The 12759-nt window shown below is 38.8% G+C and overlaps 2 protein-coding genes across 3 annotated transcripts in view; one reads left to right on the top strand and one right to left on the bottom strand.

The window, feature by feature from the left end:
- Positions 1 to 459: 459 nt before the first annotated feature.
- thoc7 (THO complex 7) lies at positions 460 to 3966 on the bottom strand. The gene is made up of 8 exons (XM_034868780.1): positions 3842 to 3966; positions 3456 to 3576; positions 3219 to 3346; positions 2672 to 2758; positions 1169 to 1226; positions 987 to 1053; positions 818 to 887; positions 460 to 631 (listed from the first exon to the last, which is right to left on the bottom strand). The coding sequence occupies exons 1-8, from the start codon at positions 3858 to 3860 to the stop codon at positions 570 to 572; spliced, it is 612 nt and encodes a 203-aa protein (XP_034724671.1). The 5' UTR covers positions 3861 to 3966; the 3' UTR covers positions 460 to 569.
- Positions 3967 to 5055: 1089 nt separating this feature from the next.
- LOC117943489 (ataxin-7) overlaps positions 5056 to 12759 on the top strand; it is a 29152-nt gene continuing 21448 nt past the window's right edge. Inside the window, exons 1-4 of one of the 2 annotated variants that reach the window (XM_034869648.1) lie at positions 5056 to 5222; positions 6436 to 6534; positions 10838 to 11050; positions 11245 to 11313. In XM_034869648.1, the coding sequence (XP_034725539.1) occupies positions 10846 to 11050; positions 11245 to 11313 (274 nt within the window). In that variant the 5' untranslated portion in view covers positions 5056 to 5222; positions 6436 to 6534; positions 10838 to 10845. The remainder of the gene's footprint in view (positions 5223 to 6435; positions 6535 to 10837; positions 11051 to 11244; positions 11314 to 12759) is intronic. The other variant, XM_034869649.1, reaches the window with a different exon arrangement.

Raw genomic sequence — 12759 nt, 5'->3', positions numbered from 1 at the left:
AGACGATGTGCAGCAGTAGCTTCTTATTACACTACAAATACATTAATAACCAATTCTTTCCTAAAAATCTATTAAAACACTCTTATTTTAGCTGCATTGGACTTCTATCCATTTGATTCTTGATGTATGTGGTAAACTGTACATCGAGCTTGCTCATGACTACTCACAAATGGTATCAGTATTAACCCAAGTACTTTAGCTCCCCCTTGTGATTTTACAGATAACACATGTATACGAGATATTTGCACATAAACATAACCACTCTTCCACGATTGAAGTTTTTTCTTGACAACCAATAAGGAATGTGTTTTTCCATCAACTTTTATTTGTGATTTAATATCTGTCTCTCTTGCATACAGTCCTTTTCCATCATGACACCCTTGCAAACAGAATCATAAGTTATGAGAACAGACGTGAGCCTGAAAATTCAGTTTAAAAACAATAATTGAACAAGACATGTGCACTACTCAAATTTATTCAAAAATACATACAAAAAAGTATTTTAAGCAAAAACAAAATCATTTAAAAGCAGTTCACTTCTATTCATTTCAGTCAGGATATCTTCAAATTCATTCCCCATTCCCTGCAGGGCTCTCTTGATTGATGTCATCATTGTCTGATTTCTCATCATCTAGTAAAGATAAAAATGATTAGCAAGGCATAGGTACCTTTACAAAACTTCACAGGTAAATGGCTTGTTTTTTAAACAACGTACAGATCAACAGCTATTGAGACTAAAGAACAGAGGGAGTGAAAGGGAAATGCAAAAGCGCCAACAATGGCAGGTATGGCACCAAAAAGGTTCCCGTTTACTCACTCTCGAGTGTCTGCTGTAGTTCCTGTATGGTGCTGAGTAGCACATGGAACTGCTTCTTTCTTAATTCCAACTGTGTGGAACAATAGAAAAAGAACAATTTTGAGTACAAGATTACTAATGATTGAAGACATTGCAGATAGGAGAAATGATAAATTGCATTTGGCTTTACCTTTGCATCTACATTCTCCTTGGTGCGAGACAGTAACTGGAGTTCTTTGTCAAGCGCCTCCAATTGCCTGTAAGTGACCACACCAACATTAAGCACATCATTGGATTATCCAAACCAAAACTCTATCACGTGAAGTAGAACAACTCAATATCCGGATAAAAACAAATGAGAAGCTGACTCACTTTAGCGTTTCATGTCGGTCTGGGTGCTGCTGGATAACCTTAGCTAAAGCATCGTACTCTGAAAGGGAAAAAAAAAAAAAGTGAGCCAAAGCTAGCCAATTAACCACAGGTATGTACTGTATATACATTATTTTGACATCCTATATATTGCCACCATTCTTTTCTAAAATTAATGACTTCAGTGTAAAAAAAAGAAATTGGACAATCAAAAATCTATTGCCTCCATTTAAATTTAACATTTCTATTTTGAAATGTATTCTCTATCCGTCTGTTAATACTGCTAAAAGCTCATTGGATGTCTGAAGGCTGCTGGTAACACAATGTATCTATTGCTTGATTTATAAAATCACACAAGGCACCCTTATGATTCATCATTTGTTTAAACTCAATCCGTGAACGTCCGTTTCATGAATTACATCACAGTTGTAATAAAACATAACCTGATAGATAAACATTACTGAGCTCCTCAAAAAAAAAAAATGTTTCCCCTGTGAACAATTTAGCTTTTTCAGTACTGATTAATCTGACAATTTTACGGTAATAAAATCAGATAGTATCAAAAAATGCCAATCACAAGTCAAAACTATTGCTTTTTTAGTAGTTCATTAAGTCGTTGTCAGAATAGTTCGCAATTGTTCTTTTGCTGATTTGATCTAACAATTTCAGTATTATGTCACTAAGTAACTGTTGAATGCATTTGTTTTACTTGAACATGGTTAGACTCCAACGCCATCGTTGTAAGACGTAAAACACCATAACTATTACATCTTTTTTGTAAATTACGGCCTAAATTGATCTAGGGCCCATTTCAGGAATGAGCAAACTTTGGGTCTAACCCTGATCTCTGAGTTGATTTACCCGGAGATGGGAAACTGAGTTTTAGATTCCAGAACAGCTGATTCAAGTTGGTTCAATCAACTCGGAGTAGGCGCGTGCACCACCATTATCAAAAGGCAGCATAAATGGAGCAATGATACGATTCCCCATGGTAACAACCACAGACAAACTGGTCGGAAGAAATACTCATGCGCACAGCGAGTCTGAACATGCATTTAGTTTAAAAAACAAACACAGGGGCTGCTGCAAAAGAGAGAATTTGCATAGGAGAAAATTGCTGCAAGAGTGTTTTGAGAAGAAGAAAAAAAATTATAGTCTGCCGAACAGTTAAACCAACCCTGTTTTTTTCCTTTTAATTCATGCAGATCTACTGCACTAGAATGCGCCAGAAACCGACTGAATGAATTAGGAAATGAAAGAGCGCTGAGCCAGAGGCTGCTCCTGACCAGGTTAGTTTCACAGGCTCAGTTACCATAGTAACTGACTGAGGTTAAGTCACCTCCCGTTCTGAAACGGGCTGGAGTAACCCCTCTCTCTCAAGTTTGATTAACCTCCCTTCCTGAAACAGAAAACCAAGAGTTTCCCTCACCTCAGGATTAACAAACTCAATTTCCACTAAACCTGCTATCTGAAATCCGGCCTCAGGAGCGCTGAAAATGTTCCTACCTTGCCGATTCTTCCGTATTCTTTTTGCTCGCTGAATTTCTTTTTTGCATTCTGCTATCTTCTCGTGTGCAGACGTGATGCTTTGTTCTGCAATGTAGACAAGGTGGTGATAATGTTAACACCTTTATAACACAAACCAACATTGTTTTGCGTTGACCCTGATGTGAATTACCAAATCCTACTAATGCCACACCAAGACCCACCCTTCAATAACTGCTCGATTGGTTTGGGTTAGGCACTGACCTTGAAAGGGTATGGTTAGGATAGCCGATACGACAGGGGATAGAACCTGTACATGTAAGCATGGACGCCTGGCCAATAGTGTGTGAATGCTATTATAAGGGCGGGTCTTGGAGTGGCTAGAGACCCTGGTGGCCCAGTTCTGCTAGTTACCACATAGAAAGTATGAAATGCAAGAACATGAGTATTTCTGTTATATAAAGGAATAAACAGAAGACAGGTTGGCAACGCTTCTTGTGCATTATTAAATAAAAAGAGGTTCTGAGTTATAAATAGAGCCAGTGTCAGAAAAATCCCTATACCCTACCTATGTTAGTGTAGATTTTCTCATAATTCTCCATTTCACGCAGATTCATGTCATAAACCATCAACGTCTTCCCCATGGAGAATTCACACTGAGACAATGTGCCCATCATCCTTTGATACTGTGTGAACCTGGACAGAATTACAAAACGGTTAATGACTCAAAGAAAGTTCTTTGCAACACTTTTATAGACATTTTTGGTGACAAAGTCCAAGGCTGGGGTCTGGTGGGCTCACGTACCCTTCCTCTGGGGTCCCAGTCGAGTTGCACCATTTGGTGACACTCTTAAGCAGCACGTTGATTCGGCGGTCATCTCCAGCTCCGTCCCCGTCAATAAGGAGACGTTTCCGAATAACTTCATCTGGAAAAGGAGCGAAAACGTAAATCAAACAACCTTTCAGATACTGCTAGCCGTTGAGCTACATGTGAGCTAATGTTAGCTAACATGGCTACTGTATATTAGCCGTTTTGAAAGCAAGCTGCTTCTACGTCTAACATTGGTTCGTTTTTGACAGTATGTCTGGGCAAATATGGATACTTTAAAAGCTTCGGAACACATTCCTACTTGAGTCTTTTGCCAGAGAGATGAAATAAATTAAATGAAATGAAACGTTAACGTTACTTACCATCTGTAACAGCTCCCATGTCTGTGTCGAGCTAGATAAACTTTATTGAACAGCATGAAGTGAACAAAGCAGCTCGCCCCGCCTCTAAACACAGACGGCGATGATTGGCTACCTCTTCAAACGTCTATGTTGGCCAGCATAGCATAGACAGTTAAAGAACACAGAGCAGAGCTCAGTTTGAATTTAAATATGTTTATTTTTTAAAGCTTTAAATAAATTAAGAAAAGAAATAAATCCTGTACCTTTTTATGTCATTAAAATGACTAACTACTATAATTTAATTAATTAAATTTAGAAGCAGGGAATAACCCAGAGCTGCATAACTAAAGTACATGAGTAAAAAAAATAAATCTGGATCTGCATTGACACTAAAATGCTAAAATGTAGACTACACAGGGGGGTCAAAGTGAGGCCTGTTGTTAAACAAATTCAGCAAAAAGGGCTGCATTTGTGTCATAAAGCAAGTGTATACTCCTTTACTTTAGGAAGTATAGGACAAGATATGTAGACAGTGAACGATTTAAACACTGTATACCTCACCATGAAATTAGCTCTTAGCTTTAAGTTACCACTGAGGCCAGAATGTATTGGTAATATTAGTTACGTTTTGTTTTCCAAAGGTTTCCTGGAGCACTTTTACCGCTATCCACAATTCCTTTTCTTTTTTTTCCAGTTGTGAGCGTCCATTATGAAACAAAACATGGAGGTTCAGTTATATTACAATTTGGTGTCCTGGTGTCAAACATTTTAAGTTTGGGTATAAATTCACGGAGAAAATGTATCTTTTCCACAAAAATCACACCTGTAATCCACAGCAATTGTTATGTAACACAGTAATATTGTGTATTTGTTATGGTGTCTTTTACATATTTATGTTTTAATATTTCTATTCCAGATGTATGTTCTTAATTGTTGCAGTACTTTGATCTATTGGATATTGTCTATTCCATATTCATTCACCAAGGCAAATTCTATTCCTAAATGAAAACATACTTTGGCATTGGATCTGGTTGTGATTGGGATTCTGATTAAATATATGTAGTAACTCATGTGACACCTCCTTGACCTTGTTTTTTATTACAGTGCCCATTACAAATGCCCAAGTTTTTTTGCCATTGTTTTTCATTTAAGATAACAGACCAAAGAACACTGATGGAGAAGCGTGTGGCTTATCAGAGAGAGCGTACGTGCGGGCGCAGTGACGTCTCTGTCCCAGAATGCAGTCTGGTAAACAGACATGGAAGCACCAGGTGAAGACCTCCACAGAGGCTGATCACTGCACTCGCTCTTTCCCACCGTCTTCTGTCTCTTTCGCCCAGTGCATCCAGTTGATATATATCTGCGTGGTGTCAAGTTTACACCTACAGTCTCCAGAGGCTTGGTAAGAGTGAATTTGTTGTCGATCCGTGACGACTGCTAATGACTTCTGCTGTCTAGTCAAGCTCCTGCCAGCTTCCTCGCTAACGCTAGTCATGGCTGGCTACAGGCTTCAACTAGCAGGCTAATGTAGCCACCACTGCTCTCTAGTAACGTTTGCCCCAGTCACAGACCCACACTAAATGGAGCTTGTTTTCATGACATAACTCCTGATAGACATTGTGTCTTTTTTTCACATGTAGTATGTACTATTAATGTTTACTTTGTCTTTTCCGTAAAAAAAAGTGAATTCGTGTGTAGTAGAGGGGGAAGCAACGCTAGCCAGTAAAAGTGCTTGCTCTTGAGGGTCTGTGCTAGCTAATGTCAACTAGCTAACAGAGTTGTTCTTTCAAGTTTTGTACCTATGCTACTTGTCAATGACAAGTACTTAGTTTCTAAGTAAATCACATAATTATGTATTTTGTACTCTCTACTGTCTTTGTAGAGCCCAAACCACAATTGGATTTATACTGACATGTCTGTTGTAATCTAGAAGACTGTTTGGAAGAACAATGTTACAGTGTTGATACATTCACTCTGATGTCATTGTAATGGTAAGTGTATGTAGAAATGTGTAACTGGCTGGGTGACTTCAGCTTCAGTATGATTTAATGTTGGCTGTCAGTGAACTTATATCTGGATGGTATGATCAAATGTTATGGTTGTGCAAAATTAGTAATCAGTGTGCATTTACTGTTACTAAGAAATGAAGCACAGTATGAAATTATAAGTTTATTTGCTCCTGGGCTTTAATATCTTACAGCAAAATATTTATCAGGCAACAGCAAAACCTTTGACAAACAGCTTTGGAAGTATTATGCACATTTAAACAAATCTAAAGTAATTGGTTGTAATATATATACACAACAGTTGAAATTGTTTGGTTTTGTGTTTGCTATGGTTTTTCATTTGCTACCTCTTTAAATATAAAACAATGTGTCTTGCATCGGTTAAGACAACTAAAACAATGATAAAAGGATCCAATCTCAGTGTTTAAATGGGGCTGGGGAGGGTGGGTAGGGATGTCGTAACACGGATTGGATTAGAGCATATTGAAGCAGTCCACAACAAGGCTCAATGAGGACAGTGTTATCTTTCCTGTAATTTCATATCAAGAAACGGCAGAACAAAGAACCAAGTACCGAATCGTTTCCTCTGCATTCTGTCTGTGTCTCCAGATTTCCTCTCCAGTGTGTGTGGCGGCCAACAATCACCAAAACTGATGAGGATCGTCTGATTGAGTTCAAAATAACTTCCTTTTTTCTTATTTTGCCAAGGTAAGATCTTACAGGCACTCATTATTCTACATTCTATTGATAGGATAATAATCACAAATTTTTGTATAGCTTACCAATGTGTAGAGTTTAGTATAGCAAATAATAGTAATTGTTTTAAAGAGGGGCCACTAACTTTTGATTTTCTTCAGGCTAATTAAAAAACATACAATACAACTCGTTTGTTTCTGGATATCAGATACCAAAAGTTAAATTTTAACTTCTCTGCATTGATGGTTGGGGCTGAGAAGGAAAAGAAAAAGGCAGTAGATGGAGAAGAGGAGAAAAATGACAAATAAACTAAGATTCAGTCAACACATGTGCCAAACAGACATTCCTGCTAATCTGTTGAGTAGGCCCAAGAAACAGGCTGTGGGCCCTATTTTGAACCCGGCGCTGCGCAAAGCACGACGCAAGTGTCTTTGATATTTTAAGACTGTCCTGCGCCCACGTCGTTTAAATAGCAACTGCACCTGTGCTCATCTTTGCACCCCTGGGCATGCTGATCTTACAGGAAGGTGTGTTCAGGTAAATACATGGGGTATTGCTATTTTGAGGCAGTGGGAAGTGATTGTGCCATTGACCAAGAAAAACCTGGTCTAAAGTCAATAACGCAGCATTTCATGGTTATTTTAACAGCAAATTAGTCAAATGTGCCTAGGCTTATGCACAGCGGGCACAATATGCTTGTTACACACACACACACAGGGAAGTGCAGCAGCACACGAACATGCACATTATTTGAAATAAGAATATGATTGTGCAAATCCCCCATTATAATAGCAATGCGCCAAGGTACGCCTGACTTTTAAAGGGAATGGGAGATGACATTCTGATTGATTTAATGTATGTTACGCCAAAAACACACCTATGAATTATTGAAGACACTAAGTACAACCCTCTTGAACCATGTGCACTGATATTTTTCCCGCTGTCAAACTAGAAAAGTGGATTTGGGCACGCCCTAAACGCACCTGTGCACATAAATCCTTAAAATCTGGCTATTATGTTTAAATGAGGGTTGGTGAGTGGTGCATAGGGGATTTGAACATTGTAACCTCTTTCTCTGAAAACCAGTATCAACCTTGTTGAGCTACAGCTCTTCTAAGAAACCATGTGCCTCCCCCAATCCCCAAAGCATAATGCCAGAGTACACAGTAGCATGTTAACCTATGAGACAAACTAATGAGCTGATCATTTCAGATAGGTGTGTTGATGCTGAGAAACATCTAAAACATGCAGGGAAGGTGTCCAAAGCACAATGGCTGACAATACATAAGATGTAATTCTAGGGTCTTGAACTCACAACCTTTTGGTCTGAAGGCAAGAGCTGATGCGGAGTTTAAAACACACACAAAAAAATTCAGATAATTTGTGTACTTTGTCTATTAATGTCCGTAATATATTGTATTAAGTCAATCCGGGCCAAAGAAATTGCAAAGCAAATGCAGGATTTTAATTCCAAAGGCCAAGGGAACTTTATCAGGATGCATAGTAGCCTGTATCCATTAAATAACTGGCCTCTAATAATAAAATCTGACTGCTTCTATGTGAATTTAACATAGGGTTCTGTATACTAATGCCCCAGTATTTTAAGGAAGAACATGTATTTATTAACAATCAATTATTCATTCACAAAGAAAATTGGTGTCCTTAAAAGATTGGATTTTCCTAAACATTTTTCAATTAAGGCAATATGATAAATTTTTGAAAAGATGTAGTTGTAGATGCAGTTTTTATTCCTCTTTTTAATCAACTTTAGCATGGGTGTGTAAACTTATGCAAGCCACTGTAAATGGAGTAGTATTAGGTTAGTGGCCACAGACGCGGGTTGGAATACAACCTGAGGCAGCTGCAGAAAGGACTGAGCCTTGGCGCATGCTCAACCAGGTGAGCCACTCAGGCGCCCCAAGGCATCAATATGTCTTAAATGTTTTGCTAGTGTAGGCAATTAATAGACTGGTAATTAGGGCTAGGAGTAGTTAAATCTCTCAGTTGTTGTATAAAATAGCTTGTGAATGTTTCAAATGCATCTATTCCTGTAGTAGTTTATGCTTTATAACAATTAAAAGCTAGTCAAAATGTATATCTTTATTCCAGTATTGTCATGCCGAGTTTGTAGAAATATTGATCTGCATAAGAACACGTGACGGGAGCGCGAGAATTTTAGATGGAGTGCAAAAGCAGTTTTTTTATAAAGTTGGAGTGTGGTCTTCTCTCCTGCTCCATTCCGCAAAATGAAAAGTGACCTAAGCACCGCCGGCGTCTAAATGAGGAGCTCCAGGCACCGGCGGCATGGAGGGAAGGCAGGCATGTTCATCTGATAAATACAATGCATCATGGGAAAGCTCTGTGAGGTTTAGTGGAAATGTTGGACCCTCCACTCCGCTTGCATGCAATCGACAGGCATGTATTCACTATTGAAACACCAACATATATTGAGAGTAACACACTTTCAGGAATGAATAAAAAACCGCAGTGATAAGCTTGACTCTGTGGTGGACATGGCTCTGTCACTGCGGTAATGTGGTAATCGCAGCAGCCCTACTATAAAAGAAGGCACAACTAGCCTTAAAAAAAGAAGAAAAAAAATGTCATCTACAGGGTTAAATAAATTGTGGCAGTGACTAAACGGGTAAGTTACACATTACAGCAAAAACATATTTGCTATGCATGCCTCTTAAATAATACTGTTAATGTGTTGTGCCATTGTTGGAAATCTACTTGTTTTATATGTAGAGTGGTATGTGCTGACACAATGTAATGCAAATTTGATCTGTATAGTGTTTTTCAAAAGAACCAGGCCTTAAAAGTTGAAATCTATTTTCATGTGGTGTCCCCCTCACACTACAGCAATAGCATCTATTGTAGCATCATGTTTGTTATGCCTGCTCACCCAGTTGTTGTAGGTATCCATTTAAATATTAAAGTATATTACAGTGAAATTGTATTGACCAACCAGGTAACATTAATGCAATATACTATATTCTACTCCGGTTTAACCTTGCGTGCCAGTTTTAGATTTGTTGGCCCTTCTGGAAACCTATGAATAATGTCAAGGTCAGATGTCAGACGCTAAGTCCATGTTTTTCTGCAGTTTGACCATTTCAAGTAGTCAGTTTAAATTAGAAAGGCTGCATTCTGAAACGCAACAACCTCATACTGTACATATGTCTAAGTCAAAAGTGGAGTCTGGAGTGTTCATATCTTTTGGAACACTTTGATACAATTGGTCAATTTGACTGAGGCGTATCCATGTGTAATAAATAAAGACTAAAGTAAATAAAAACGTGTAAGACACTGGCAACAGCTTCAGGACAGAGGTATTAATTTGTACTTCTGTATATTTAGTGCTTGTCTTAAGACTAAGCCAAGTTTTGAACTACACGCTTGAAATTAGCAACAGATGACCAAGGGCATTTTTGGTCGAGGCGTTTCAGGTACATGCCAAATGCGAATACATTCATCTTTTCTGCCATTTATCAGTAGGACTTTTTTCATTTGGTATCACAAAAATAAGGGTGGAAGGCTGTTTGAACTGGCCCTATTTTATGTCAAACTTAAGTTTTAAAGTTTTAGACTTTTTAGGCCTAATTTGAGATAGAAAAGATAAATGCTTACATAATCAACCACTACATCATTCATATAAAATAGGTGGACATAAGAGAAAGACTAGACATGTTTGTGCCTTTTTTAATTCAAGTCAGTGTATTACTTTGTGTCTTCAGAAGAATTTACAGTCTCTATACTAAATGTTTTCTGTGACAAGACATCTTAAATGGGTCTTAATTTCTTGTTTTTTTTTTTGCTTGGCAGCTTTTGTCAGTTGAATATCTTCATCGATGTGGTAGAAAGTGAAAGTAAAGACAACTTGGCTGTGGATAAGTCCGTCTTTACACTTCTGAAAACTCTGTTAGATATATAGATCTCATTTAGTGTTCATATAACTTGCATAAAACTACTACATATTGCTGTGTAACCAGAGTGTACCTGAGCGTATGCATTTGTATGTCCTGTTTAATAGTCAAGGATGTTGAGTTGTTGAGCATGGCATGTAGCCTTTAATATATGAAAGCTATCTAGCCGGGGTCCCGTAACACCTCATATAAACTGCCAGGCAATTCAGTATATTTTATATGTAGTTTAAGCTTTGTATGTGTTGCTTGTCAAGTGACCACACACAGATGTTATTCTTTTTTGAGGGGCGGGTGCGGTGAAACAACACGCGTTTTCCCGTGTCAATCAGTGAAAAAGTCCTCCTATCCCGAACACGACCAATGCTGACTCTCGTGTTGTTACATTGTAGCGGAAAGAATGTCGGAAAGGGCCGAGGATGACGTCAGGGGGGAGCAGCGCCGAGCGGCCAGGCAGCAGCTGAAGCAGCAGCAGATCCAGCGGAGAGAAGGCTCCACAGCAATGGCGACTGTTGCGGAGCGGAGATCCTTGCCTAGTCCAGAAATAATGCTGGGACAGCCTTGGAGCAACTGGGTCGACGCCGCCAAACTCCACGGCAACGACGGTGAGTTCCCCAGCGTCACGAATGTGCGCAAGGGAGCGAGGTAGAGCGCGACAGTTGCCAGTCCTGTCCGTTTTTTGGCCGATTGCATGCAGTTTTTGGTGGAATATGAAGAAACGCTGCTGGTAGCAACAGCACGAGCAGGCAAGCAAGTGCAACTATTTATTTGTCTATGTGTCGGATCGCCTCATTTTCAGGTGCTGAATCGGAGGAAAGTTTCAAAGACTTCGGGAAAAATCGAGAAGCCATGCGTTTGTGCAGAGAAGGTGAGTGTTTTTTTTCTTCTTTTCATGGGCCAAAGGTGTATTTTGGTTCTGGAGGTTTACACACACATACACACACACAAAAACACATACCACACATTGGACACTTTACACGCGACGTGTGGCCAACATGTACACCTACTGTATATCATGCCCTTCATGGATTGAGTGGACAACCAACCGGATACAATAAGTAAAACATTTCTGGTATTCCTGTGGCAGTTGACATTTACATCTGACCCTAAAATAACTTAACGTCTAACAACTTAGACCCGCTGTACTTGGGTATAGGCCCAAACATAGTAAACACAATGCCATTTTCTGTTTGTGGAATGGACTTTATTGTTCATTATCCATATTTCTGCCATTTTACATATGCAACCACCCACTTTATTTCATGTCTGTTAAAACAACAAGGTTTGTTACTTTAAGAATTTTAAGGTTTTGAACATTTAGAAAGGTAATTAGTAGACACGTGTATGGTTTTTCGATACAAGAACCCCAAATAGAAATGTCACTGTTGAAACAGTGATTGGGACTTTTTGGTTCAAGCCCACTCTTAGTCATAGTTTTATTTAAATGGTATGCAGTTAGGACATGGCGTGCTCCTATTTCACCGGCTACTTCAACACAAAATAACCAACCGTACTGTTTTTTTCACTGAATATCTTAAATACTGGAAATTTAGGATAACTTTTTAATGTATTTAGAAGCACTTGCTCACTAACCAGCACATCGTGTTAATTATTCAGGCCTGATAAATGCAAAAGTCTGCCTTACCCTTAATAACATAAAATAGGATCCTGATTACAATCCTGCTAGTAACCATGTTCTCAGACTCTGGCAGGATTTCTCTCTGAAGCTGAAACATATTGTAGGATTCTCAAATTTAACTGGCAATAACAAGAATGATTCAGTCATTGGTGGTAGAATAAAGAGAGGATATATAAAACCCACAATGTCAGAAACCCACATCATCTGGTTTCTGAGCCATAGGGGGATGTTTCATTTAGCATTTTGAGCTAAACAAACACCTTGTTTAGCAGTAGCCCATTTGCTCTGCTGGCAGGCCTGGATTTAAAATGAATCTCACTAAAAAGTTACATTGGTATAACAATAAACTGGCATTTTTTTACTTATAAATCAACAGTCATGCAACATTTTCTAGTAAGAAAATCACTAAGACATCAGAATAAGCAAGTTGACAGGATGTGTTGAAAACCTGTTCATTTAACTCAAAATACTGAGTGTGTGAATGACGCTATAGCGTGCAGTTTCTGTCACCCCCATAATGAATTCTAAGTAATGACAACATTTCTGTCGGTTGATCCACATGACACAAATGTTCTGTGATTGCGCTTCCCCCCCTTCCCCTTTCCACACAGTTGCTAGTAGCCAAGGAGGACACAATGGATTGAAAGCACATGATGGACTCTTCAGAAGTGGGCA

The sequence above is a fragment of the Etheostoma cragini genome, chromosome 4 (genome assembly GCF_013103735.1).
Source record: "Etheostoma cragini isolate CJK2018 chromosome 4, CSU_Ecrag_1.0, whole genome shotgun sequence".
Taxonomy (NCBI): Eukaryota; Metazoa; Chordata; class Actinopteri; order Perciformes; family Percidae; genus Etheostoma; species Etheostoma cragini.
This window is presented reverse-complemented; position numbering and strand designations above follow the sequence as displayed.

Coding starts and splice junctions, on each gene's coding strand:
- thoc7 (XM_034868780.1), bottom strand. Junction 2,759..3,218: donor GAAAATCTACACTAACATAG/GTAGGGTATAGG, acceptor TCTACATTGCAG/AACAAAGCATCACGTCTGCA. Junction 632..817: donor ACTACAGCAGACACTCGAGA/GTGAGTAAACGG, acceptor TATCTTTACTAG/ATGATGAGAAATCAGACAAT.